The 25,848-nt window shown below is 31.6% G+C and overlaps 1 protein-coding gene and 1 pseudogene across 1 annotated transcript; both read left to right on the top strand.

Annotated features, from left to right (window-relative positions):
• The first annotated feature begins 19,130 nt into the window (after positions 1-19,130).
• On the top strand, positions 19,131-19,828 carry LOC107895546 (lignin-forming anionic peroxidase-like; annotated as a pseudogene).
• Positions 19,829-21,948: 2,120 nt separating this feature from the next.
• On the top strand, positions 21,949-23,368 carry LOC107895990 (peroxidase 70). The gene is made up of 3 exons (XM_016821163.2): positions 21,949-22,199; positions 22,287-22,481; positions 22,590-23,368. The coding sequence occupies exons 1-3, from the start codon at positions 21,993-21,995 to the stop codon at positions 23,139-23,141; spliced, it is 954 nt and encodes a 317-aa protein (XP_016676652.1). The 5' UTR covers positions 21,949-21,992; the 3' UTR covers positions 23,142-23,368.
• The last annotated feature ends 2,480 nt before the right edge of the window (positions 23,369-25,848 follow it).

A 25,848-nucleotide genomic window follows, 5' to 3' on the forward strand; every position in this document is an offset into this window, starting at 1 on the left:
GTTGGTAGAACTTAAGGTTAAACTGAGTTGGGTGGAGCAGATTCGAGCTAAACAACTGAATGATGACATCTTAGTGCACCGATTGCGACATGTAGGTACAAATGGGAACTCCAATTTTAATGTGAATAACAATAGCATGTTATGCTTCAAAATGCAGATTTGTGTACCTAATGATAAGGAGTTAATGTATTCGATCCTACAGGAGGCGCATAACAGTCTCTATGCTATGCATTCTGGTGGGAATAAAATGTACTGGGATCTCTGAGAACTTTACTGGTGGCCTGGACTGAAACGGACGTGTCAAAAGGTTAAGGCAGAACATCAGTTGCCATCTAGGTTGCTTCAACCAGTTAAAATTCCCAGTGGAATTAGGAGCGGATAACAATGGATTTTGTTACGGGGTTGCCTTAACCCCTACTAAAAAAGATTCAGTTTGGGTCATCGTTGACCGATTAAACAAATCAGCTCACTTCCTTCCTATCCAAACATATTACTCCTTACAAAAGTTAGCTATACTGTATATTGCTGAAGTTGTAAGACTACACAGGATTCCGGTCTCGATCATCTCTAATAGAGATCTACGATTTACTTTGCGATTCTGGAAAAATTTCCACGAGGCCTTAGGCACCCGACTTAATTTCAGCATTGCGTATCACCCCCAGACTGATGGACAGTTGGAGTGTGTTATTCAGATCTTAGAGGATATGCTCCGAGGTTGCGTGATAGACTTCAGGGATAGTTGGGAGGAGTACCTGCCGTTGGCTAAATTTGCATATAATAATAACTTCCAATCTAGTATACAGATGGAACCCTACAAGGCCTTCTATGGTCGTAGGTATCGTACTCCGTTATGTTGGACTGAATTAATTGAACGTCGGGTATTTGGTGCACTTCAGCCGTGGGCAACTGACTTATCAACACGGCTATGGCGCACACCCGTTCTACCTGCCCGTGGATGACACTGTCTTTTTAACACGGCCATGGTGCACGCCCGTGTGGCCTACTCGTGTACAACTTTGAGCTAAAATTTTAAGTGCAGGGGACACACAACCATAGCACACGCCCATGGGAGGAAACCGTGTGTCACACATGGCCTAGACACATGCCCCTGTGTCTAACTATGTGGACTCTAATAGGCTATTTTCCAAGCCTTTAGCCACCCCTTTCTACTACTTGTGCTTAGTGGTTACCAAATTCAAAGTAAAACACAATTATACACTTATAAATAATCTTGATTAAACTAGATGTATGGAAACCTCATATCATTGGTTTCATACGTGATAGATTATTTCCCATTTAATGTTTATGGGTTCCCATGTCACTTTAATTCATCCGAAATTGGCTCGTTCATGTGACTCATTGCCAATTGGTAACGACCCATCACTTGTAAATAAAACCATACATAAATTTGTAGGTCAAAGCCTACTTCAATTAAGCAAATTTTCGTGGCCATATACAAAGAGATAAGCATATTTTTACATGCCTTCATTTGGCAAATCAAATGACACATATAACAAAATACTCAAAAATACTATACATGCCATTGAACAAAACAAACAAAGTTTTTATACCAGAGCTTGTCTAGTTGATAGTGTGTTGACTCTCCAATCGTCTTCCAATCCTTTCAAGTCCTCGAGCTCTGTGAGACAAGAAAAAAGAAAGGGGTAAGCATTTACATGCTTAGTAAGCTCTAATAACAGGAAAGTAAACTTACCAAGTATTTAACATGCGTCCATGATAGATAAGGAAACCAACAATTATTAAATGGTTCTCTATTACATGCACTCAATCAATAAGTTAGTAACATAATCAAGCATCATATAATTTAACTAGATGAGCTCATCATTCAACGTCTTATTTACACAAACATCTCATGTTAATCTCATTGATTTTCTAGGAAATCGCGATGGAATACCCATTAACCGTCAATTCATACGAATGATCATTCCCTATACGCACTTCTGCGAACCTCACATTTTATGGCGGGATTACCAGTCCAGGCTAAATCCCCTATTTTATGAACTCATAAGGTGGTGTCAGGATTACTAGTCCAAGCTAAATCCCTTATAATGACAAACACCCTTAATGAGCTCGGATCTAAATTACCAGTCTAGGCTAAATTCAGACCCTAATCGGATTACCCGTTCGGCTAAATCCATAATGCACACACATTATTCAGGAGGCTTGATCATTCAAGGAACACCCATTCTGGTTAGATCCTTTTCATACCTGAGATCACGGATTACCCATCCGGGCTAAATCCTTACTGCAACACATGCAGGATCTCTTTACACATATCAATGAGGGTTTATCCATCGAATTCCCTTTGCCAACCTCATCCGAGACATTTTTCACATGTTACCATCAAATATACATTTCTATGATATTTCATGCTAATAATAAATGCAATCATGATGCATTCATAAATCATTCAATTATGCATATTAGGGGTTTACTTTAAGTTATCCGAACTTACCTGGTATTCTTTTCGGAGTTGTGTTTCGGTTATTCTGAAACCTTGCGTTTACCTCGATCGACCTCCGAAAATTGTTCCTCAGGGTCTATAACAACAAAATTTAACTCATTAATACAGTACATTATACATTTCAAGTTTAATATCTACCCCCGGTCCAAATGACCGTTTTGCCCCTAACCGTTCACATTTTTACGATTTAGTCCCTGGGCTTGTATAATGAAACACATGCACTTTCTATCTTACCCAAGCCTAGCCGAACACTTTTCCTTCTTATGGTAGCCCACATTTTCCATTATTTTCTCATTTCTACCACACATTTACATCTTTTGCAAAATAGTCCCTATAAGGGTTTTTCATGAAAATCAACTAGGAAAAGATGTTTAATACACATTCATCTTTCATATTCCTCCATAATCCATAAAAATACAAGTAATCATGCATGAGTAAATTTTTAAACATGAACCCTAGCATAAAATATGGGTAGAAATGGAGAGAGCAAGCTACCAGGTTTCAAAAATACAAAGAGCATGAAAAACGGGGCTTGAGAGCACTTACTATTGAGCTTGGAAAGCTTGGAAACCATAACTATGGAAACCCTTGAAGTTTCGGCTGGATAAGAAAGAGAATGGGCTGATTTTGGTTCATTTTTCCCATTTTATTTCATTAAAATACCAAATGACCAAAATGCCTTTAAACCCTTTCCTTAAAATTCCATCCATACAAGCCCATTTTGTCCAAAAACTTAGAATTTGCACAAATTTCTCTCCAAGACCTTATAATTCAAAACCCAGATCAATTTCATACAAATTTATTCTAGAATTCAAGTTTTGTAATTTATTCAATTTAGTCCCTAATTTCCAATTGAACACCTTACTCAAAGAATTTCTTCATGAAACTTTAACACATGCATATACTCATATTCTAGGCCTCATAACAACCATAAAGTAGATATTTTGATGTCAAATTTATGGTCCCAAAACCACCATTCCAACTAGGCCCTATTTCAGGATGTTATACTGGAAATCTGGGTGGAATTTAATTAATAATTAACGTTAGTTCTTCTTCCATATTCTTTTCCTCTAGTTTTCCTTTATTTTCTTTCTTCCTTCTTTATTTTTTCTTCTTTTTCAATCATTTTTCTTTTTCTTCTTTAATTTTCATAAGGAATAGGGATTAGTTGAAGTTACGCTGTTCGCATTCTCTGTTGGGAGGTTATTGAGTAAGTTTTAATGTCAATTTGTTAAATTTTCTGGTTTTTCTTTTTCTTTTCATAGTATACTTTGAAATGGTTGTTCGAGTGTGTTGTGTGAATCTTTGATAGTCAACCGCTTGGTTTCCCTATTAGGCAGGGATATTAAGAGTAGCAAACCTCTTTACGTCAATTCGAGTAATCGTCGTTGATCTTCTGTAAGTATTGATTTTGTTGAAAGTTCGTGTCGAAACTTTCAACATAGGTATTTTGAGTATAATTGTGCATTGTTGTTGATAAACTTGATTGATTGAGTTATTGGATGGTCGTTTTAGGCTTCGAAACTTCTCTACATTGTTACTACTTTGAAATCGTCTTAGGTGGGTGTCGAAAACCTTAGTTTTTGCAAGTTTTATCACTGAAAATGGTGGTTGTCGACGCCACATAGGCATGTGGCAGGCCGTGTGAATGGCCGTCTAACTTACTGTTTATTGAATTAAGACCACAAGGGTGGCCACACGGGTGTGTGTCTAGGCCGTATATGGCCATGCTAGTGCAGGGTTTACACGGCCAGGGACACGGGCGTGTGGCCAGGTTGTGTAAGTCACTGTTGGAGGTATAAAAATCACACATCCAAGGACACGAACGTGTGCCCAGGCCGTGTAACTCACTGTTTGTGCTTAAAAACCACACGGCCAAGGCACATGGGCATGTGCCCAGGCCATGTGGCAAGATGTTGGATCCGAGAACTATTTCTAAGGCTGAGAAGGTTGCTAAACTTTGATATTGGTTTCCTCGATATACGAATGACTGAATTTGCTTATATGAGAACTGTCTGATACACTGAGACTGATCTGTGAATCACATACTTGAATGTGCACTGTAATACCACTCTGATATTGAATTGTTTTATTAATTATGTAATGTATTGGAATGGTTGAACATGTGTTAGGGATAATTGCATTCTGTATTAACATGTGGTGGGAAATTGTGAAGAGAAAGGGAGTCTGTACTGAAATCGTGGCTATGCCACAATAAGTATCACTCTGATTCTGGCGCTTGTTGTATATTGAACTAGCAACTAAGGTGCGTTTCTGTGAAAGTGTCATTGAACACTCTAAAGGTGTGCAGGGATGGATGGGCATTAAATGTCCATAGTGGTGTGTTAGGATGGCCAAAGTTGGTGTGTAGCAGATGGAAATAGGAACATTGCATCCGAATATGATCCGAACTGTATCTGAACTGGAATAATACATGTATACATATGTAACACTTCTACTCTGAACCTAGATCGAACATGCTTTTAGGATAAACTGAATCTCTAAACTGGAAATTCTCTATAAGTCACCGTTGTTGAATTACATTCCTTTTTTACGCACTGAGTTAATAACTCACCCTGTTATTGTTTGGATATCAAGTGGTAATCAGTCTTGATCAGGTTGGTGTCGCAGAAGCTCGGTCAAATACTTAATGTTGTTTTTCTAACATTATTATTAGGGATATTTGTTTTATGATGTTATGGATTTATGAAGACTATGTCTTGAAATTACTGTTGTGATGAATATTATGTGACTATTGGTTTAATTTGATTGTGTTATGGTAGTATGACTTTTAGAATGGATGATGTAACTCTCCAACTTGGTCTGGACGTCTAGGCCGGATGTAGAGTGTTACAATTCATATGCCAAAAAAAATTGAGGGCTTAAAGGAGTTTTCATTGTACAAATAATTTGGTGAATGCTTGCTAAGGTGTTTATTTGCAAATGGAATATAGGTGCTTTTATGGAATAGCAATGCAGCTGTAAGAGTTTTAATATTGATTATGGATAGATGTTGTTGCAATGCCTATGATGTTCATGTTGTACTAACCGACACGGTTAACTTTGCCCTTATCAACTTCAATAAAAAATTTATTTTAGCTTAGAAGAAAAATCAAATAGTACTGTGTACCTACTCATAGGGCGCCAATGACATATATATATATAATTTCTTTCTAACTTTAGGTGCAGAAGTGTTAATGGTCAGGCCAGGTTGAAGCCCAACCTAATCTAGCGCTCTCAAATAATTAGTTTTATTATTAAAAATACTAAAAAATCATTTACATGTAAATTTATTTATAAAATATATAGTATTTTTAAATAGGAAAAAGAATCAAGATGAGCTGCTCCGAGGTTGACAATTTTAAGCTCAAATCTGAGTGAAGCAGGCGGGATGGGTTGGTTGGCCGTCAACTCCTTTGTTTTTTCCTATTCCTAATATTAATTAAGACTAATGGATTGATGATATACTACAATTCAGAATGTCGAATAAAAGTTATAAACATAAATTTAATTATATTTGTAAAATCATCCAAAAATAAATTTTCGATAAATGATAAATTATACAACATATGGTTTGAATTGAAACATAAGAAAATATTTAACCTCGAATACACAAATGTATTAATATCCATATATAACTTATAAATTATTAAAGTATAAAATTTATATAATTATGAAACACCTTAAATAAACAAAAACAAAATCATGAATACAAATACATCACCCACACATCATATTTTTCTTGTAAATTTAATCACTATAAAACATTATGCAAAATATTTAATGGATTGAGCATGGCACTAAAACATTTTTAAAAAAATGAATTGTTGTCATGAAAAATATTAAATAAATTAAAAATATGAGATGAAAATAACATAAAATACAAATATACATACATGAAAAAAAATACATAATCAAATTATTAATGCATAAAAATTTAATATAATATATTCTGAAAAAAAATTAATATAATATACAAAAATAACCCAAAGACATAAAAATTACCTAAATTACCGTTCTTAAAGTCCTGCTTTGAGGGTATAATTTTATAATACTGACTTTTAATGACGTACGTTAGTGACGTGTTTCACCAAGCAATTGTTTTTTTTAATTAATACTTTTAATTTTTTAAACATTCCTTCAACCATTAAATAAAAAGATAAAATATATCATAATACGCTCGAATTAACTTTTTTTACATCAATAACAATATTAATATTAATTAACTTAAAACGTAATCGATATAATTGTTAAATCTTTAAATCCGTAATCTCAAACAATTAAGGGATAGTATATAGATTGGTATGTGAACATTCTTGCCCCTAATGATTTCAAATCGTCAACTACCCCTATAATAGTAAAGAAATAGACATGAATGTGCCCTTTGCCTCTTTCTCCCCAGTTGCTTACTTGAATGGCCAAGCTCTTAATTCAAGTTGATGTATAAAAACTTTATACCGTGAGAACCAAGTCCTACGATTAGCTAAGTCCTAATCGAAATATTATAATCTGAAAAAGACTTTCTCAAATCATTCCCTGCTAGCTATAAATTCTTAAGTTGAGCTGATAAATATTGAGAACAAGTCCAACGATTCGCTAAGTCCTAATCAAAATACCATGTTCCGAAAAAAATAGACTTTCTCTAGCATTCCATGCTATAGCTATAACCTATAAATTCCCTTCACCTCCCCAACCCTCCTGAAATGTCTCAAACTTAGAAAGCAACTGTAAATCCAACTTATTACGAATGCAGATGGATTTTTTATTTTTTCTAGACAAATTTTTGACGTGTTATTTATGCGGAGTTGATGGATCTTTCAACATTTTTTAGTATTGTCCCTAGTTTTGGTTGTTTATCAAGTTTACGGAGAGTCATTAGTAATTCACGAAACAAAAGTGCATCACTGAATTAGATTAGGAATGACAAAGGTTGAATATATGCAATTTTTAGATTATCCGAATTTGAATTTGCACATTTACTTAAAAATTTAAATCCACTAATTATTCGAGTATTACTATCTAAATCCCAATTAAATATCATTATCCACCATATATACAAATCCACAAAAACAAAAACAAAATTTGAATCCGTGAAATAATATAAAATCAAACAAGGAGATTAATTTTAAATTGTTATAAATATTTTATTAAATGGATGTCTATCATGATTAAGATAAAGTTTGAATATCCTTTAAATTCTAATAGTTATTAGAATTAGATCTCTATTTCTTTTATACTTCTTATACCTATAAATAGAGACTCTGATCAAGCATTGTAATCATCTCTTTTGATCAATAAAGTACATATCTATTGCTTTCATATTTTCTTTATTCTTTATTCTCTCCCTCTCTCTTTATTTTATAACATAAATAAATTTTATTCATAATTAACCATAAATAAATGCAAATGATCAAAAGTAATTAATTAACAATTCAAACAAATTAAACATAAAAATTTCACAACAATTTAAATACACCTAACAATTAAAATATACGAATTTCAAATAAATTAAAAGTTCTATAACAATCCCAAATAATTTAATTACTTAACCATAATTATATAATGTCAAATTTATATATTATGATCTACCATAAAATTAGTTACACATTTAATGTTTAAAGTTACATATCATTAATATAAAAATATACATTATAATATCATAATTGTATATAGGGTTAGATATCATTAATAATCTACCTAATTATATAACGCTAATTATATTATTATAATCTACCATAAATTTAGTTACATGCTTAGAGTTTAAGTTTACAAATCAAAAACATAAAAACGTACATTATAAAAAAATAGTTGTATATGGGGTAATATATCATTTATAATCTACCTTAATTTTATAATGTTGATTATATATATTATAATATACCATAAAATTAGCTACATATTTGAGGTTTATGTTGAAATCATTAATAAAAGAATAAACATTATAATATCATTATACATTCATAATTTAATTTTATATAATAATTGATATATTATATGTAGTTAAAGCAGTGGCGAAATTATGGGATTGACAGGGCCCTGGCCCCTCTAAAATTGAAAAATTTCCATTTAGGCTATTTGAAACTTTTAAAATTTTAAATTAGTAAAGGTAAAAGTGCACTTTGGCTCCCCTAAAAATAATAAATTTTGATTTAATCCTTTAAAAATTATAAAGATATAGACTATTATAATGGTGATATTACATTTTTACCATCGTAAAAATTACAATTTAATTTCACCCCTCTAAAAAAAATTTCTGGTCCCTAAATTAAAAGTGTATGCATATTATTTTTATAATATAATATGTACTAAATATAATTATGTCACATTATAAAATAAATTTATATTATAATATTATTTAATTATATAGATATTATTATTTTTGTTTAAAGTAATTTGACTGAGTTGATAAATAATAAAGGGAAGAAACTCAAATTTAAGGATTTTTGTAACAGCCCGTTTTTTGTGGCATCGAAAACGGTGGTTTTGGAACCCTATTTTTATTGATTGAGATATTTATGATGGTTAGTATGAAGTTTAATTAGAATTTTATTCTTTAATTTTATTAATTGGATAATTAATTAATATGCAAATGTAATTATCCTAAAGTCAGCGGTGTTGGAAAATGACATATTGGGACCTCATTTCCATAAACCGACCCAACAAATATTTTTATCAAATATTTATGCAGTTACTATATAGGTGAATTGAATTTTAGATAAGTAATTTTACCGAATTAATGGCTAATTAAGGTACAAAGACTAAATTATAAAAGTAGTAAAAGTTAATCGCTATATATTTTTATTCTTAAAGGGCTTATTTAGCAATTAAAATAAGGTTTAAATAGCAATTTGCCCACTTTAAATCTTAGTGGACGATTAGTGCCTTACTATTAAGTAATAATATTGTTAAAATTTATAGGTTTAATAAATAATTAAATGATAAAACTTTAAACAAAAAAGGACAAGATGTTGTCATCTTCCTTTTATTTCTTCCCTGACCATTCCACCATTGAAGAGAAACCAAGGGTTTCGTTCAAACTTAATTCCTTCATTAGGTAAGCTCGTTTTAGTCTGTTTCTTATAATTTTCATGTTTTTGATATCGTAAGTTTGATTTAGATAACTCGTATGTTAATTTCTGAAACTATTAAAGTTTATAAATGATACCATTGATGAATTCTTGAAGTCTTAGTTTTAAATTGTTAGAATTAAAGCTTAGAAATGAAAAATGACTAATTTATAAAGTGAAATTTGTTAATGAGCATAAGGACTAAAGTGTAAATATTTCAAAATTGATGTTAAAATTCTATAATTATTGATAATAGAGGGATGTAAAAGGATGAAATTGAGATATGTTTTGAAATCAAGGCTTAAATGTGAAAGATATTGCAATTTCAGTTTTAGGGACTAAATTGAATAAAATGAAAAATTTGAGGGAATATTGATAATTGAATTAAATTATGATATAGATCAGGATTTAAACCAATCGGTGGATAATTACAAAAAAAAAGAAAATTACGGATTAGTCCCTGACACATTATAGATTGCTAATTTTTTCATGTAAGTTAATATGGTGTAATTATGCTTTGATTCCTCATCTATATTATATTGTGAATGTTATATATATATATAAGTTCTAATCAACTTTGAATTGTTTGCAATTCAGTATAAAATGGTCAGATTGAGATTAAATTGAAAAGGGATAAATATGAACTTACATATGAAAATTACCTTGATGAAACTTCATAAAAGTATTGTACACATGGTTATAGGTTGATTTCTGATGATTCCGAGATCTAAAATTTGTTGCTGACTAAAAGATACATGTGACATAGGTTTAGCTCGGACAAGTAACTTGATGTTGGTTTAAAGGTTTAGCCCAAACGGGTAACTTTACATGTGTATATATAGTCCTCGCCAAACTATTTGATGTGTCAATATAAAAGTTTAGCCTATACGAGTAACCTGGCATGAATATATGTTTAGCTTGGACGAGAAAAAAATGTCGTTAATTATCGATGATTACCAAGATTCAGCACTTGTTGCAAACTCGAAGATACATGTGACACAGGTTTAGCTCAGACAAGTAACCTGATATCTTTTTAAAGGTTTAACTCAGAAAGTTAACCTGACATGTATATTTATAGCTTTGGCCAAACTATTTGATGTGTAGATAAAAGGTTTAGCCCGAATAGGTAACATGTCACAAATGGATCTGTTCAGCTCAGACGAGCATTAGATATGGTTAATTACTGATGATTAGTAAGATTCAGCATTTGTTGCAGACTTGAAGATACATGTGACACAGGTTTTGCTCGAACGAGTAACCTGATGTGGTTTTAAAGGTTTAGCCTAGACAGGTAACTTGACATGTATATTTACAGCTTTATCCAAGCTATTTGATGTGTTGATAAAAGGTTTAGTCTGGACAAGTAACCTATTACAAATGGATTCGTTCATCTAGGATGAGCATTAGATGTGATTAGTACCAGTGTATTCGAGTTCTTTTATGGTGTTTCATCAGGTAACTTACAAGATTCGAAATGGGAAATTGAATAACATATAATGTGTTTAATGTTCCAAGATGGAAAAATGAAAGATCTAATGACAAGTTTGAGCATACACACATGATGGAGTTGTGATTAAATTGGATTCGAAAGAGATGAAACATTATGTTTACATTTGATGTGTTACATTATTGAATATGAATCAAGCTCACCTTGTTTTGATTGTGTTTTGAGATGCTAGGTAAAATTTAATTATACACATTTATATACTTATGAACTTACTAAGCATTTATATACTTATGAACTTACTAAGCATTAGTAATGCTTACTTTATTACGTTTTCTTTCTTGTAGTTGTCGTTTGCAGAACATGTTGATCAGATTGTCTCGTAGCTTACACTACCCAACCTTTGATTTTGGTAGCTTTTTAACCGTTCTTGACTTGGTTGCGTAGCATGTATATATATGTTGTTGTCACCTAGAAGATAGTTGAATTAGTCCTTGTTGAAGGTAAAATTTGTAAGTTAATACTCATATGTGTGGTGGTTGTTTTGGTATCATTATGAGATGATCTTGAATAGCATTCAATGGTAACGTTTGAGCATGATTAGGCATGAAAACATTACAATATGATATGGTGATGGCATGAAATGGTTAGGTACATGTTTATTTAGTTGAATTTACTTTAAAATGATGCCAAATTAAGGCATGCTAGATTATTTGAATTGAGTAATGATAAATAAATGTTTGGGAATGCTTTTAGATTAATTTTGTACAGGTTTAGATTTGCATATATGCACCAAATGAGCTTAAGGTTTGGCTTGACAAGAAATAGGTACCAAATGAACAAATTTCATCAAAAATAGGGTCATTGTCTCAACGTGAAATATCATTTGTTGCAACGTTGATATACAGTTTGTGATGTCTTGATGTCAAGTGGTCTAGCGTCGAGACGTGACTCACTGTTTTGGCAACGTCATGATGTGGAGGAGGTCACATCACAACGTGGAGCCCGAACTTTCAAAATATTGCAATTGGTCCTAATTCATGCTCAGGCTAATAAAAGAGCTTTTGCAAGCTCGATTAAGACTCGATTAAAGTTGGATATTATTATTAGATTGTGTTTATGAAATGAGTTAATGATTGGATGATTTAATTATGGTATTTATGAAGGTAGTCGCTCCATCAACGACTGTAACATCCCATAACTTGGACTCGTCTGACGATTAGGTCGGGTGAGGGGTGTTACAATTCTGATGATCTCTACATATAAAAGTTTATGATTTACGATAAGCTAAATGAGATTTAAGAGAATAAGATGTCAAAGAAGATATTTTTTCTTATTAAAAAATTATTTTCAATTTCAGAAAATATTTTTATTATGTGTTTATACATTATTTATTAATTTGTGCAAATTATAATTAATATTTAAGATAAGTATTAATGGTTAAAGTGTTATTTTATATATAAAAGGACTTGAGTTTAAACTTTATTGGAAGCAAATATTTTTTTAACCATAATTGTGGATCCAGAATGGATATTTGAGGGGTCTACTTGCATCCACTTTGAATCCACAATGGATATTAATTTTAACATCCAAATATGTAAAATTCATTAGATGAACTGTTATCCCTAAATCAGACCATGCATAGCGCATAGCCACATACCAAGGAAATATGGACATTTATTCTTGGAAGGGTTTTTGAACAAATACCTTACAATATATAAGGCACTTGTAGGCAACTACACTACTACTCAAGTGGTAGCATAATTTACCAACAAGACGCTCCCACTCTGTGAACCACACACGACTCTTAATAGAGTTGGGAGACAAAACCTTGATTGAGATAATATTAAACTTGTTGAGGTATCTGTCGGTTCCGAGCGAATGACACTATGAAGGCTTCTCCTAAAAGAGTTAAAAATCCCTCAGCACTAATCTAAATTCTATTGGAGGATTCAAAGTGATTGACCAAATTAAGGCAGAAATGGACAAAATTTGCAGATGCCCTGTATTTAGGACTTATTATCCTTATTGGAAACACTAATTATTTAAATTTCATTTTTTTAAATACATCTTTGTATACTTGTATCTTTAGAACAAATTTTTTTAATAATAACATCCATTAATTACATTAATGCTTTTTGTATATTCTCATTATTTTTTGCACGTGAAGAAAAATGGAAGCAAATATTGATTATCTAATATTTAAATAATACTAATCGCTATTACGTGGTTGGATCGTAATACAGAAAGACAGCTTGTATTAGTAGATGAACCTAAACATGGCCTTAGTCTAATTGGAAATGGGAAAATCGATTGAAAGACTAATATGTTGTCTCAAGTCCAATTGGGGAGAATTTTTTTTCTTAAGCGTCGAAGTGGATGACTCTCAAAAGATAGAGACATCGTAACAACCCACACCCGACCTAGAAGTTATAGTCGAATTATGAAGGTGACATTGATAAATTAAGAATTTTGGCCATTTGTTCTTAAAACACATCTTATTTTTGAAAATGAAGAATTAGAAAATGAATGGTTAGAAAATAATAATTTTAGCTAACCTTTTGTGCGTTTTTAGAAAATCTCATAGTCGAAAACACTTATTTTACAATAAAATCACTTAGTTTAGTAGTGGAGAATTTTCAGAGTTTTAGTTTTGAAAATCAATTGTTAATTTGATAATTCGTACGATTTTGCAATTTTACATTTAAAATATCAAAATTTGAAAAAATGAACAAAATCCATAAAGCAAAGTCCAAAAACAGATTCACAGTCTAGAAAAGAATTAAACATAAACCATTTTATGGTATTATCCAAAAAATCAATTTGTGCTCCCGTGCGCCACCTAATCCTAAATTTGCTGACAAGGCTTAGAGTGTAACTCAACCCATTTATACAAAACAAACATCAAAATCATACAGAAGTCAGAAATCGAAAAAAATACACATCATGGCATATTATGCATGCAACATATTAATCAGATCATATACAAATAGCATGGCATTTTATGTGATGCAATACTTAAAACAGAACAGAAACAAATCCTACCCCTATCCACTGCACACCATCTCTGTCCATCCTTACACATACAATTAGGGTAATAAATACCCGTTCAACCCCACACACTTATAAGTGAGTGTATGTCACTTCTCAGAATAGTGCAGTCAAGTTGCCAAAAATAGTGTGGTAATCCACAAGAATCACATAAGTGCAGTCAAGCTACAAGAATAGATATGTGGTTAAACCACCAGATAAGGTAAATCATTAAACTATAATCACTTCCTCCATCACATCATAATCCTACCCCAATGCACATGCTAAAATATAAAACATACTCAGTTGCACACAGATGAATCATGCTTTAACAAATTACTCACATTTACAGATCAGATGCAAAGATTATATATAGACATGCTATCGAATGTTACACAAACAATATTGGTATTACAGATTTCAATATTAAAGTCTTACATATCACATAACTTATATATAAAAGTCATACAGATCTCATTATAGACCCTACGAAATAGCTAACATCGAAGCATACATCAAATACGATTTTAACTAGTTTTTACACAAATTGGGCCCACACACCCGTGTAGCCTACACAACCTATCTGGCATAGCTCGTGTGGCCCACACAGCATGGCACACAGCCTAACATATGCTTGTGTGACCTACACGGCCCACTTAATCCAACCTGTGTGGCTCACATGGTCTGACACACGATCGTGTGGCGTCAACAAAACACTTTTCAGCATTGCGTCATTCATTATTTTTCAGGATTGAAAGTACACACTTAGTTGTTTTTCGATGCCAACATAACAATGAAGATTCCATAACCTACGACTCTAGACAAATTGATTAGGACCAAAACATTGAATTTGAACTAAAATCTGACCCTTATTCAAACTAAACATTCAACCCAAAACATTTAGGCAATTGACCCTAGAAAAAGAACGCACAACCAGCCTCCAAATTGGCACATTCAGATACTTACCTAAAGCAAGAACACCTCCTAAAGTACTCAACTTATCACACAACCTTCACCTAAAAGAAACACAGAAACCATAAAAATTAAATACAATAGATATAATAACTAAAAACTCACCTTCATGAGAAGATAATAACACGTCAAAACCGAATCAGCAATGGGAAAGAGAACTAATATACTTACTGGTGAGTCACTAAACTAACTAAAATCATGACAAAGGCATATCGAATAGTAGTATAGCTATGGTGAGTCGGGAATTGATGATGATTCACTTAACTAACTAAAATCACAACAAAGGCAAGCGCACCTATCAAATAATAGTATAGTTATGGTGAGTCAGGAATGTCGTATCCACGAGGACTAAAAGTACTTGTACTTACTATCTTTCTATTATCTAGCCGATAAATTGAAGAAGTTTGTTTTAAATCTAAAATTATCTAAACTAATTATTAAGAACTCGACAGAGAATAAAGTAAGAGAATAATCGAATAAACCAATATGAGAGACAATACCCAGGAAAGAATCCACCTAGACTTCACTTATTATTCTGAATCTGAATTAACCAATTTATTCACTTGCTTTGATCCGTAGAAATCCCTAAATTATATTGATATCTCTTTCGAGAGTAAAAATAATTGACTCTAGGTTGATTAATTGAAATATCTTTCTAATTAAAAACTTTATTGTTGCATTAACTCAATCTATGAATTCCTTTATTAGATTTGACTCTAATCCGATAGATTTATGTCATCCTATTTCTAGGATTACATGCAACTCCACTAAATTATGCCAGATTTATTCTTAAACAGAGACTTTTGCTCCACTAAATTAAGCACATCAATCATGAATTAATATCTTGAAAACATTAAAACATGGAATAAGTACACATAATTAAGATCAAGAAATCAAGTATTTATCATGTAATTCAGAAAATTAAATAACAAGATCCGTCATAGGTTTCATCTTCCCTAGGTATCTAGGGAATTTAGTTCATATTTTGGGAGAAAAACATTTCAAAATTAGGAAAACAACAAAACATAAAGAAACCTAAAAACTTCTAGAGAGGTTGACTGGAGATCTTCAATCTTGAAGGAGATCCTACTTCTGAGTTGATTCCAATGGTGTTCTTCGAGTGAGTGCCCTTAGATCCTCTTCTAGTGTGTATTTGTAGACTTTAGAATGCTCAGAAACCTAAAAATTGGCTTTTTTTTCTCGTGTTTGGGAAACAGGGAGCAAAATCGACACGGGCTGGCACATGGGCATGTGGCTAACCCGTGTGGCTCACACGGGCCTATGCTTAACCCGTGTGGGAATGGCCAGGCCATGTGGATCCTGAAAGTAGCTTGTTTTGTCTGATTTTAGCCCATTATCTGCTCCTTTTGCTCCTCTATGCTCTCCTAAGTATAAAAACATGAAATTAAAGGATTAGGAGCATCAAATTCATTAAATTAAATAATAAATCATCCAAAAACACATCAAGAATGAGATTAAAATATGTTACTTTTATGGCTTATGTGGAATATCGTATCCACGAGGACTAAAAGTACTAGTAATTACTATCTTTTTATTATCGAGCCTATAAATTAAAGGAGATGTTTTTAATCTAAATTTAACAAAACTAATTATTAAGAACGCGAAAGAGAATAGAATAAGAACATACTTGAATATAACCAAAGAGAAAGGGAATACCCAGGAAAAAATCCACCTAGACTTCACTTATTATTTTGAATCTGAATGAGATGATTTATTCACTTGTGCCTTGACTCGTAGAAACCCCTAAATTATATTAATATCTCTTTCGAGAGTAAGAACAACTGACTCGAGGTTGATTAATTAAAATCTCTTTCTAATTAAAACCCCTATTGTCGCATTAACTCGATCTATGAATTCCCCTATTAGATTTTACTCTAATCTGATAGATTTATGTCGTCCTATTTCTAGGTTTGCATGCAACTCCACTCAATTATGCCAGATCTACTCTTAAACAGAGACTTTTGCTCCATTGAAATAAGCACATCACACTTGAATTAATATCCTGAAAATATTAAAGCAAGAAATAAGCATAAATAATTTAGAACAAGAATAAATATTTATCATATAATCCAGAAAATTAAATAATAAGATCCATTATAGGTTTCATCTTCTCTAGGTATCTAGGGAATTTAGTTCATAATCTGTGAAGAAAGCATCTCAAAATTAGAATAAGAATAAGACATAAGAAACCTAATAAAACTTTGAAGGAAATTTGACTGGAGATATTCAATCTTGAAGGAGATCTGCTTCTAAGTTGATTCCGACGGTGTTCTTCGAGTAATTTCTTTGTTTTATCCTGCCTGTTCCCTTTAGTCCTCTTCTAATAGGTATTTATAAACTTTAGAATGCTTAGAAACCCTAAAAATTGGGTTTTTTCGTGTAAAAAAGAACCAGGGTTTGAAATCGACACTATAAATAGATGACATTAGTAGAGCTATTTACACAAGTTTTCACACTTAAGTTTCATATATTGTTATTTTGCTAAGAAGTAGTGAAACTTTATTTTCTAGAATAAATTCTATTTTCTAGGAATAATAATTTCTACCGGTTTCTATTTAGAGAATTATTTTCTTACTAAAAGTAATAAATCATTTTTGGTTTTTTGTTTGGTGCTTGTTGTTTGAGTTTACTTGACTTGTTGTCAAATGCAATAGTTAATTCGGGTCAATTCCACACTTAAAGAGTTTGTTTTCTAGTAAATTTAGGATTTTATATTTCATTTTCGATAATTAGGCCTTAGGATTAAATGTTAATAAAACAAGTGTTTTCTAACACATTTTATAAGTGTTGTGACCCAATAGGCCAACATGGGCCTTAGGTAGTACTAATATGTTCAATTGAGTGTGTAGGATGGAGACATAAAGGCCAATTGATGAGGAAGTAAGGGACGACTGATGCAAAAGCTTCTCGGGACATCAAAGTACAAAACAAATGGCACAAGGCAAGAATTGTGTGTCGTGTAGCACCATAGACTTGGTGTGGCGCAAAACAGGTTGGCGTGCTGCCTAAGTATATCGAGGTTGTTTTCGTCCGTGCAATCAACAGTATACGAAGACCTAGGACATACGAAGACCTAATTTAGGCTACCAACACTTCTATAAATAAGACCTTAGGTGTTTGAAGTAACCAAGTTGTCTTAGATGCCTTTAGAAACCCTAATTTAGGAGTAAGATTAGATTATTTTTCTTTCAACTTTTATATAACTCTTTTGTTTTTCCTCTTGGAATCAATTTTGATCCAAGAGTTTATTTATTTAATTGAAGTATTTCAATTTATATTTTCTTTGCATTCAATTTATTTCTTTATTTCAATCAAGTGATTTGCTACTCCGTTCCCCATTAAATATTCAATCCGCGATTATTCAAATTTCTTTTCTCTTCTGAATCGATCGTGTTCTTTGCACAATTCATTCAATTGAGATAGATATTATGAATAACATGAGTGACTAAATCCCTTAGGGGAGATTACCGAATGGATGGAGATGTGATTAACAGAGGATTTAGGGTTTTTCCGAGAGAGATTAGTTGATATGAATTATGTGTGCTTCAACCACTAGGATTGACAACCCTAGGAAGTTATCATAGGCTAGATGAGGTCGAGAGATAAGTTGAACTAAGTAAATCTAATTTATCCTGGTTGACAAAGTGAGGCCAGGAGATAAGCGAGTATCAACCAATTGATTAGTTAATTAGAGGCCGGGAGGTAATAATTTGTTAACCGATAGTTAATCCACCGTAACACCCTAATAGGAAGTTAGTTACAAACCCTGAAGTGAGTAGATCTTCTTGATTGGTTTATTGATTTTTATCATTTGTTTATTTTTCTTATTTATTTTCGTTATTTATTTTTATCTAAATTCTCTATTTGATGGTTTATCGTAATATATGAATTAATTAGTACCATTTGGACTTATTATTGTAAAATTATTTTCATGATTTATTCCATCCTCCCTTGGGTATGATCCTTAGAATACTTCCAAGTATTTTGTTGTACAAACTATATTACAATTTCACCTGTGCACTTGTGGATACTGCCATTCTCAATTCTTATATTTTTACTGTAAACGATAACTTGTTTATAGGCAGTCATTACACTCGACGCAATTTAGGGTATGAAGATAGCAGAGAAAGTTGGGAACGTTTTGGATCCATCTCGCACAAAACAATGTACTTTTCAATAGAATATTTATTACTAGAAATATTACAAACTGGCTCAGTTTTTTGAAAAATTTTTAAACTTCCACTGTAACAGTAAACTGTTTTCATAATCGAATGTTTCCAACATGATTTTATAATTATAATTGTCTCCTTTGTAGTTAGAAGAGTATCATGGAATGTAAGGTTAAGAAGAAGAGATACAACTACAACTAGCTTGTAAAACTCTAGCAAATAGGTTCCTTTGATCTCTATTAATGGATATTCATGCATTAATAAAAAACTTCAAGAGCCAAGGTCTGAACCTAAGAGATTTCGTGGCCCTCTTTAATGGACATACAATTGGGTTTATTCGATGTTTTACTTTTGGGGGAAAAACTTATAATGCAACAAATATTAATCCTACCTTTGCAAAACAACGTAGAGCAACTTGCCCATGTGATGGAGGTAACACTAACCTTGCTCCTCTAGACGCCACACCAACATGTTTTGACATTTCATACTTCGAAAACTTGGTGAAAAAGAAAGCATTACTCATTTCAAACCAAACACTTTTCAATGGTGGCTTAATCGATAAATTTGTAAAGATCTATAACTCCACCATAAAGTGTTTTGGGATGATTTTGCTAAGTCTCTGATGAAGATGCAAAATTAAGCCTATGAATGGAGAGCAAGGACATGAATTATAACAAAGTGAACTAGGCGAAGAAAATGATGCTATTAGGGTCAATTTTCCCCTTTAAAAACCATTTCATATTCAGTAATTGTTTCTTTCCTCTTTTTTAGTTAAAAGGTTCAATATGGAAAACCAAAAGAATTTAAAATCCCTAAATGATTCAAAATCCCAAAAAGATATTTAAAAAATGAGAAAAATGAAGTCATAAGATTTCAAGCAACACTTATATAGCATAAAGATTTTTACAAAAATTCCTAAAGGATTTATAATTCCAAAATGATTTAAAACGAAATAAGAAAATGAAGTTAAAAGATTAAAAGCACAACTTCTAGCATAAGGATTATATGAAAAATTCTTAAAAGATTTAAAATCTCAAAATGATATAAAATTTCTTTAGAAATTTGCTCAATTAGACTAAAGAAATTTTAATATAGATTAAAACAATTTAGATGTATGTGTTACAATCGTCTTAACGATTATTTGTTGACAGAAGGTTATGAAAATGATCCTTGTCAGGTTGTCGAGACCTATAAAAATAAAACCTACTTGAAAAAGAATAATTAGTAGAAGCGACAAGTAGGGCCGTATCTACAAAGACCGTAATAACTTTATTTCTTCAAACAAAAACAATAAAAGTAAATTGTAAGGGGGTTTAAATTAAAAAAAACTAAAATTAAAATTAAAACAAAAAAAAAAATCAATGAGGAAAGATCCTAGCCAAAGGTAAAATCTCTGCTTGATTCATAGATTTGTTGCTAACTCAGCATCGGGCAACCAATCTATCCTTGTTCGGTAATCAAGAGGCAGCTCATTTGAAATTGTTTCCCTAACCAATAAATAACTATGTAACTCAACGCCCAATATTTAACTTATCGACAATATTAAAAATGAAAGAGACCTAATTCTAAGCAAAAAACTCACCTCAACAATGTCCATTTAAGCTAGATCACACATGCACATCACATACTCGTAAATTACGTCATAAACGAGTAATGCAACTTCCCACTAGTATTAGAATGGATTAAACAATTACGAATTTAATTATTCTGATTGATAAGGCAAGCATTCTAAACTATCAAATACCGATGAAATATTTAATGAACCTGAGTAAAATTGTAATTATAACAGAAGATGTATAAATATCAAAGGACAAAGAATAATTACATTGCTTTTTAAATTAATTAATGATTTTTTTAAAAAAATTAATAAATTTAAATAAAAACTAATGTTATAAAAATATTATAAATTTAATACATACAACGAACTCATGCATCATAGGGTATACAAAAACTTATAATTAGACATTTTATTAAAAAAAATTCTCTCTCTTAATGTTTTATAATTATTACTTTTACCTGTTTGATGATGGATGTTTGATTTAATTATTTTATAATAAAACTTATTAATTAAACCAATCTGTTTAATATTTTTGTATTTCAGATTGCTACCAATTAAGAATTCACATTGGCAAAAGAAAAAAGGAAGCCAAGTTAATTTTGATGCTGAGAGACAAAGTTAAAAGCAAAAGACATAATGAATGATTTAATAACTTGATAGAGAATGAGAAAAAAAAAAGAAAAAAAAAAGAAAATTCTAACTTAATTAAATATTGTTTGAGAAATTTCTAAATATTGCGAGTAAAATTGTGAGAAATGCCGGCGCCAAAGGTTGATTTAATCCTTCAGAATAATTTAATTCATATGATAATGTTTGACTTTTAAGATTTAGCATGCGACAATTAACTTTTACTTGGTACTACTATTACTTTGTTTGTCCTTTGATCGTGTCAATCATTCATTTTCTTCTTCTTTTTCAGAATATAGGCCAGCAATCAATAAATAAAGTATTCAAAGGAGCATATACAGAAGGTTCTGTAATTTTTTCTTATTTGGGCAAACTTACGTAAAAGTTGAATTAGTAGTAATTTGGGCACCTTTGTTTCGTTCAAGGAGGAGGTAGCAATTAAGTAATATATTTAAAGCTGGTTATGGCTAACTTGTAAGAAGCAGTCGGGTTGGCTAAGTCCAATAATACCAAATCCTTGTAAAGTACTAGCGTTGGCTATCACTATAAATAGGCGACACCAACGTAACCATAAAATCAAACAAAAGGAAATTAAACTCCTCAGCAAATTTCATTTGTCATGGCCTCTCACGCCTTAATCCTCCTTCAAATCGTTGTCTTGTCGAGTCTTGCAGCAACAGCTTTCTCATTATCTCCTTATTACTATCAAAATATTTGTCCCCAAGCTTTACCCACCATCAAAACACTAGTGGAGGCTGCTGTGTATAAAGAGCGCCGGATGGGAGCCTCTTTACTTCGTCTTCACTTCCACGACTGCTTTGTTAATGTACTTTTAACTGTATACTGTATTTTATTTTTCTGCAATCTAATGGATCGCTGTTTTAACTTCTAACAGTTGTCTTTTCTAATTCAGGGATGTGATGCTTCCATTCTTCTGGATCCCTCTCCCACCATTGACAGTGAAAAAGGCGCTCGCGCTAATCAAAACTCTGCTCGAGGATTCGAAGTGATCGATGAAATTAAGGCAGAAGTTGACAAGATTTGTGGACGCCCTGTGGTCTCTTGCGCTGATATCTTGGCTGTTGCAGCTCGAGATTCCGTAGTTGCAGTGCGTATTTGTGATCATTCATCCTTCTAATTATCAATTTTTTTTTTGAAACATCATTAATTGCAAGCATTCTCTAACGAAAAGTGAAATGGATATATGGCCATGCAGCTTGGAGGACCGTCATGGAAAGTGCGACTTGGTCGGAGAGATTCAACGACAGCCAGTCGAACTCAAGCAGACATCGATATCCCATCCCCACTCATGGATCTTCCTGCATTAATCAACAACTTCAGAAATCAAGGTTTGAACCAGAGAGATCTTGTAGCTCTCTCCGGTGGCCACACCATTGGATTCGCTCAATGTTTGGCCTTTAGAGGCCGAATTTATAATGCAACAAACATCGACCCTTCGTTTGCAAAAGAGCGAAGAGCGACCTGTCCACGCACCGGAGGAGACACTACCCTTGCTCCTTTAGACTCGACAGCCGCACGCTTTGACACTTCATACTTCGACAGCTTGGTGAAGCAAAGGGGTTTACTCACCTCGGATCAAGCTCTTTTCAGCGGCGGCTCGACTGATAATCTTGTCAATACTTACAGACGTTACCCACAAGTGTTCCGGAAAGATTTTGCTCAGTCAATGCTTAAGATGGGAAATATCAAGTCTTTGACAGGAAATCAAGGACAAATTCGTGTCAACTGCAGGATGGTGAATTATTAAATGTAATAATTATTTTATGAAATTATTATGATCAAACTCTGTTTGAGTTCTCTTTTCATACCCAATTGAATTAATCGTTGATTGATTGTTTCAATCTGTTTTATGTTGAATTCAAGTGTATCATCCTGTTTGTAGTTCTGTTATTCTGAGTTTCTCTCAATTATGTCTTACTATTTGTGTTTTCATTTTATTGTGAAATTTGACGAAAATTTATGATGAATTGTTTTTGTTGAGATTTCTTTTATGAATGGAACCCTCGGAACTGTTGAGATATTTCAAGCTTATTTTAGCTGAAAATTTTTCATGATAATATTTGAATTGAGATAAATACCTTAAGTGAAAATTAATTTGAGATGATAATTTTCTTAGAAATTATTTTGAATTAATTTTTGTAAAATTGGACATGAGGAGTGATATTTAGATATCAGACCTTTGAGTTTGGTTTTGAAAATTGGATATTATTTAAGGCTTATTTGTACAACACGATGAAAGTAGAATTATTTGAGTATTAATTACATTCTCTTATAACTACAAAAAATTATAATTCCTTAGACGGTGTTTGAATGACAAAGTGTAATTACATTGTAATTTCATATATCATGTTCAATTGTACAAATTGAAATTATATAGTTACATAATTTATTTTTTAAATATTAATTACTATAAAAAATTATTAGCACGATAAATAAATTTCTAAACAAGTAACAAAAATTAAAATCAAATCATCATATGTATTATGTTAGTCCAAAGAAGCACTTGATAATACAATTACTAATAAAAATAACAATAAAGATAAACATCATATGCAATTTTATCTAACTGTTTAAGTGCTCCATATTTGTTGGGTTATTCTCTTTTTAAGATTACCAAAATCTCTTTCTTTCATGTATCCTTCGAATTATGGATCATCCCAAATTCACTTATGAATGAAGTTATGAAGTATGCAACACACTAATACAATCCAATCTATATATATATATTTAATGTTATACTAAGGTAATATTGTTAATATGAGGAAAATATTTTTTTCAGAATAACAATGTCATCTCAACCACATTTTAGAGTCTTGAATGTCTCAAATTAAAGGATTCATGAGCCGTCTCTAGTGCTTGTGTCTAGCTCCATTCTCTAAAATGGTATCATACCCTACGATAATTAACATTTGTCATATAATATTTGCAGGCCTGTTCTTAATTTTTTGGGACTCTAGACAAAACAATAAATTAGAGTCCCTTTTAAAAGAAATTATAAATTGTAATACAATATGGTTTCGTATAAATTGTAATACAATAATATAAAAATATATACCAGTAATAAAATAAAAAATGGGGCCCTTTTTCATTTTCTTTTTTTTTTCCTACTTGCAATGAAGTGTCCATAAAAAAGACTTAAAAGGTTAAAGATCTTTTTTCCACATTAAAAGCAAAAGAAAATTTTTTTGGGCTCCTTCCAGCCCTAGGCCTTAAGCGGCCGTACTCCCAAACTACCCCTAATGCTGAGCCTAAATATTTGGGTTTATAGTGTAAATAATTTGTAACTTTAATCATAAAAATTTATATACGCTTAATTTGAAGAAATAATTATGCTAGGTTATAACCCTTCTTATTATATGTAAACTAAGTAAAAGTTAATGTAAAATTTATAATATATAACCTTTATAGAAAATGTTTTTATAAATTCTCTAATAACTTTTTTAACACTTCTTAATTTTTAACAAATAAATTAAGATAAAAATACTCTAAGACATTTTTTTTACAAATAAACATATTATTTTTATAATATATAGCATGGATACATAAATAATTAAATTATGTCCATATTTCTTAGCCATAGCTTTTTATAAATAATATATTATATCACTTTTGTGACATGTAAATTATTTTTTATAATAAACTTTTTTACCACAACTTTAAAAGAATTAGGATTTAATTTTGTTATAACTTTAAAAATAATAAATTATTTTTATAATATAATTTTTAGGATTTAAAATATAATATTTTTTTGTCATAATAATCTCACATACTCATATTTGTTCATGCTTATAATATAAAAATTTATAATTTGTATAAAAAAATAAATTTTTAGAATTAAATTTTGGTGTAATTATTTGCATAATTACTCCAATTCTCACCCTCCCCCTAAGAATTTGAATGTAACATCTCATACCCAACCCAATCACTAGGTCTAAGCTATGGGATGCCACATCGTTTCTGGAGCAACTACAATAAATTAGAACTCAATTTAATAGTTCATACAAGCTATTAAGTTCAATATGCAATCACAATATGTTCTACAATCATATCCGAGTTATACGAGCTTATGAAAGCTTTTTGGATAATCCAAGACCAGTTGAGGACTAATATGTAAAATATTCAAAATTATCAAGTTGACATCGCAACGTCAGGGTATCACATCATGACTTCAAACAAATAGTGAGTGTTGTCATGACATCGGGGGTTTCAGGTTGCAACGTCAGCTATTTTTTCCAAAGTAGCCATTAAACATCAACTCAATTGTCAACCAATTCAACACCTATACTCATAAAACATACCAAATAACAATTAGGCACAACTAAACACATATGCTTTAAGCAATTCCACATTTCAATACGTATATATTCATTTGCCTATTTCAACCATTTAACATCATATATATACTTAACAGCTATATTCTTAAATTCAAATAGCCATTAACTATCCAAATTTCC

This window comes from Gossypium hirsutum, chromosome A10, assembly GCF_007990345.1.
Source record: "Gossypium hirsutum isolate 1008001.06 chromosome A10, Gossypium_hirsutum_v2.1, whole genome shotgun sequence".
In the NCBI taxonomy this organism is placed as follows: domain Eukaryota; kingdom Viridiplantae; phylum Streptophyta; class Magnoliopsida; order Malvales; family Malvaceae; genus Gossypium; species Gossypium hirsutum.

Bases quoted from the DNA above. Each gene is read 5' to 3' on its own strand.
- LOC107895990 (XM_016821163.2), top strand. From the start codon at position 21,993: ATGGCCTCTCACGCCTTAATCCTCCTTCAAATCGTTGTCTTGTCGAGT. The intron at 22,200-22,286 runs GTACTTTTAACT...TTTCTAATTCAG, and splicing joins TCCACGACTGCTTTGTTAAT to GGATGTGATGCTTCCATTCT. The intron at 22,482-22,589 runs GTGCGTATTTGT...ATGGCCATGCAG, and splicing joins CTCGAGATTCCGTAGTTGCA to CTTGGAGGACCGTCATGGAA.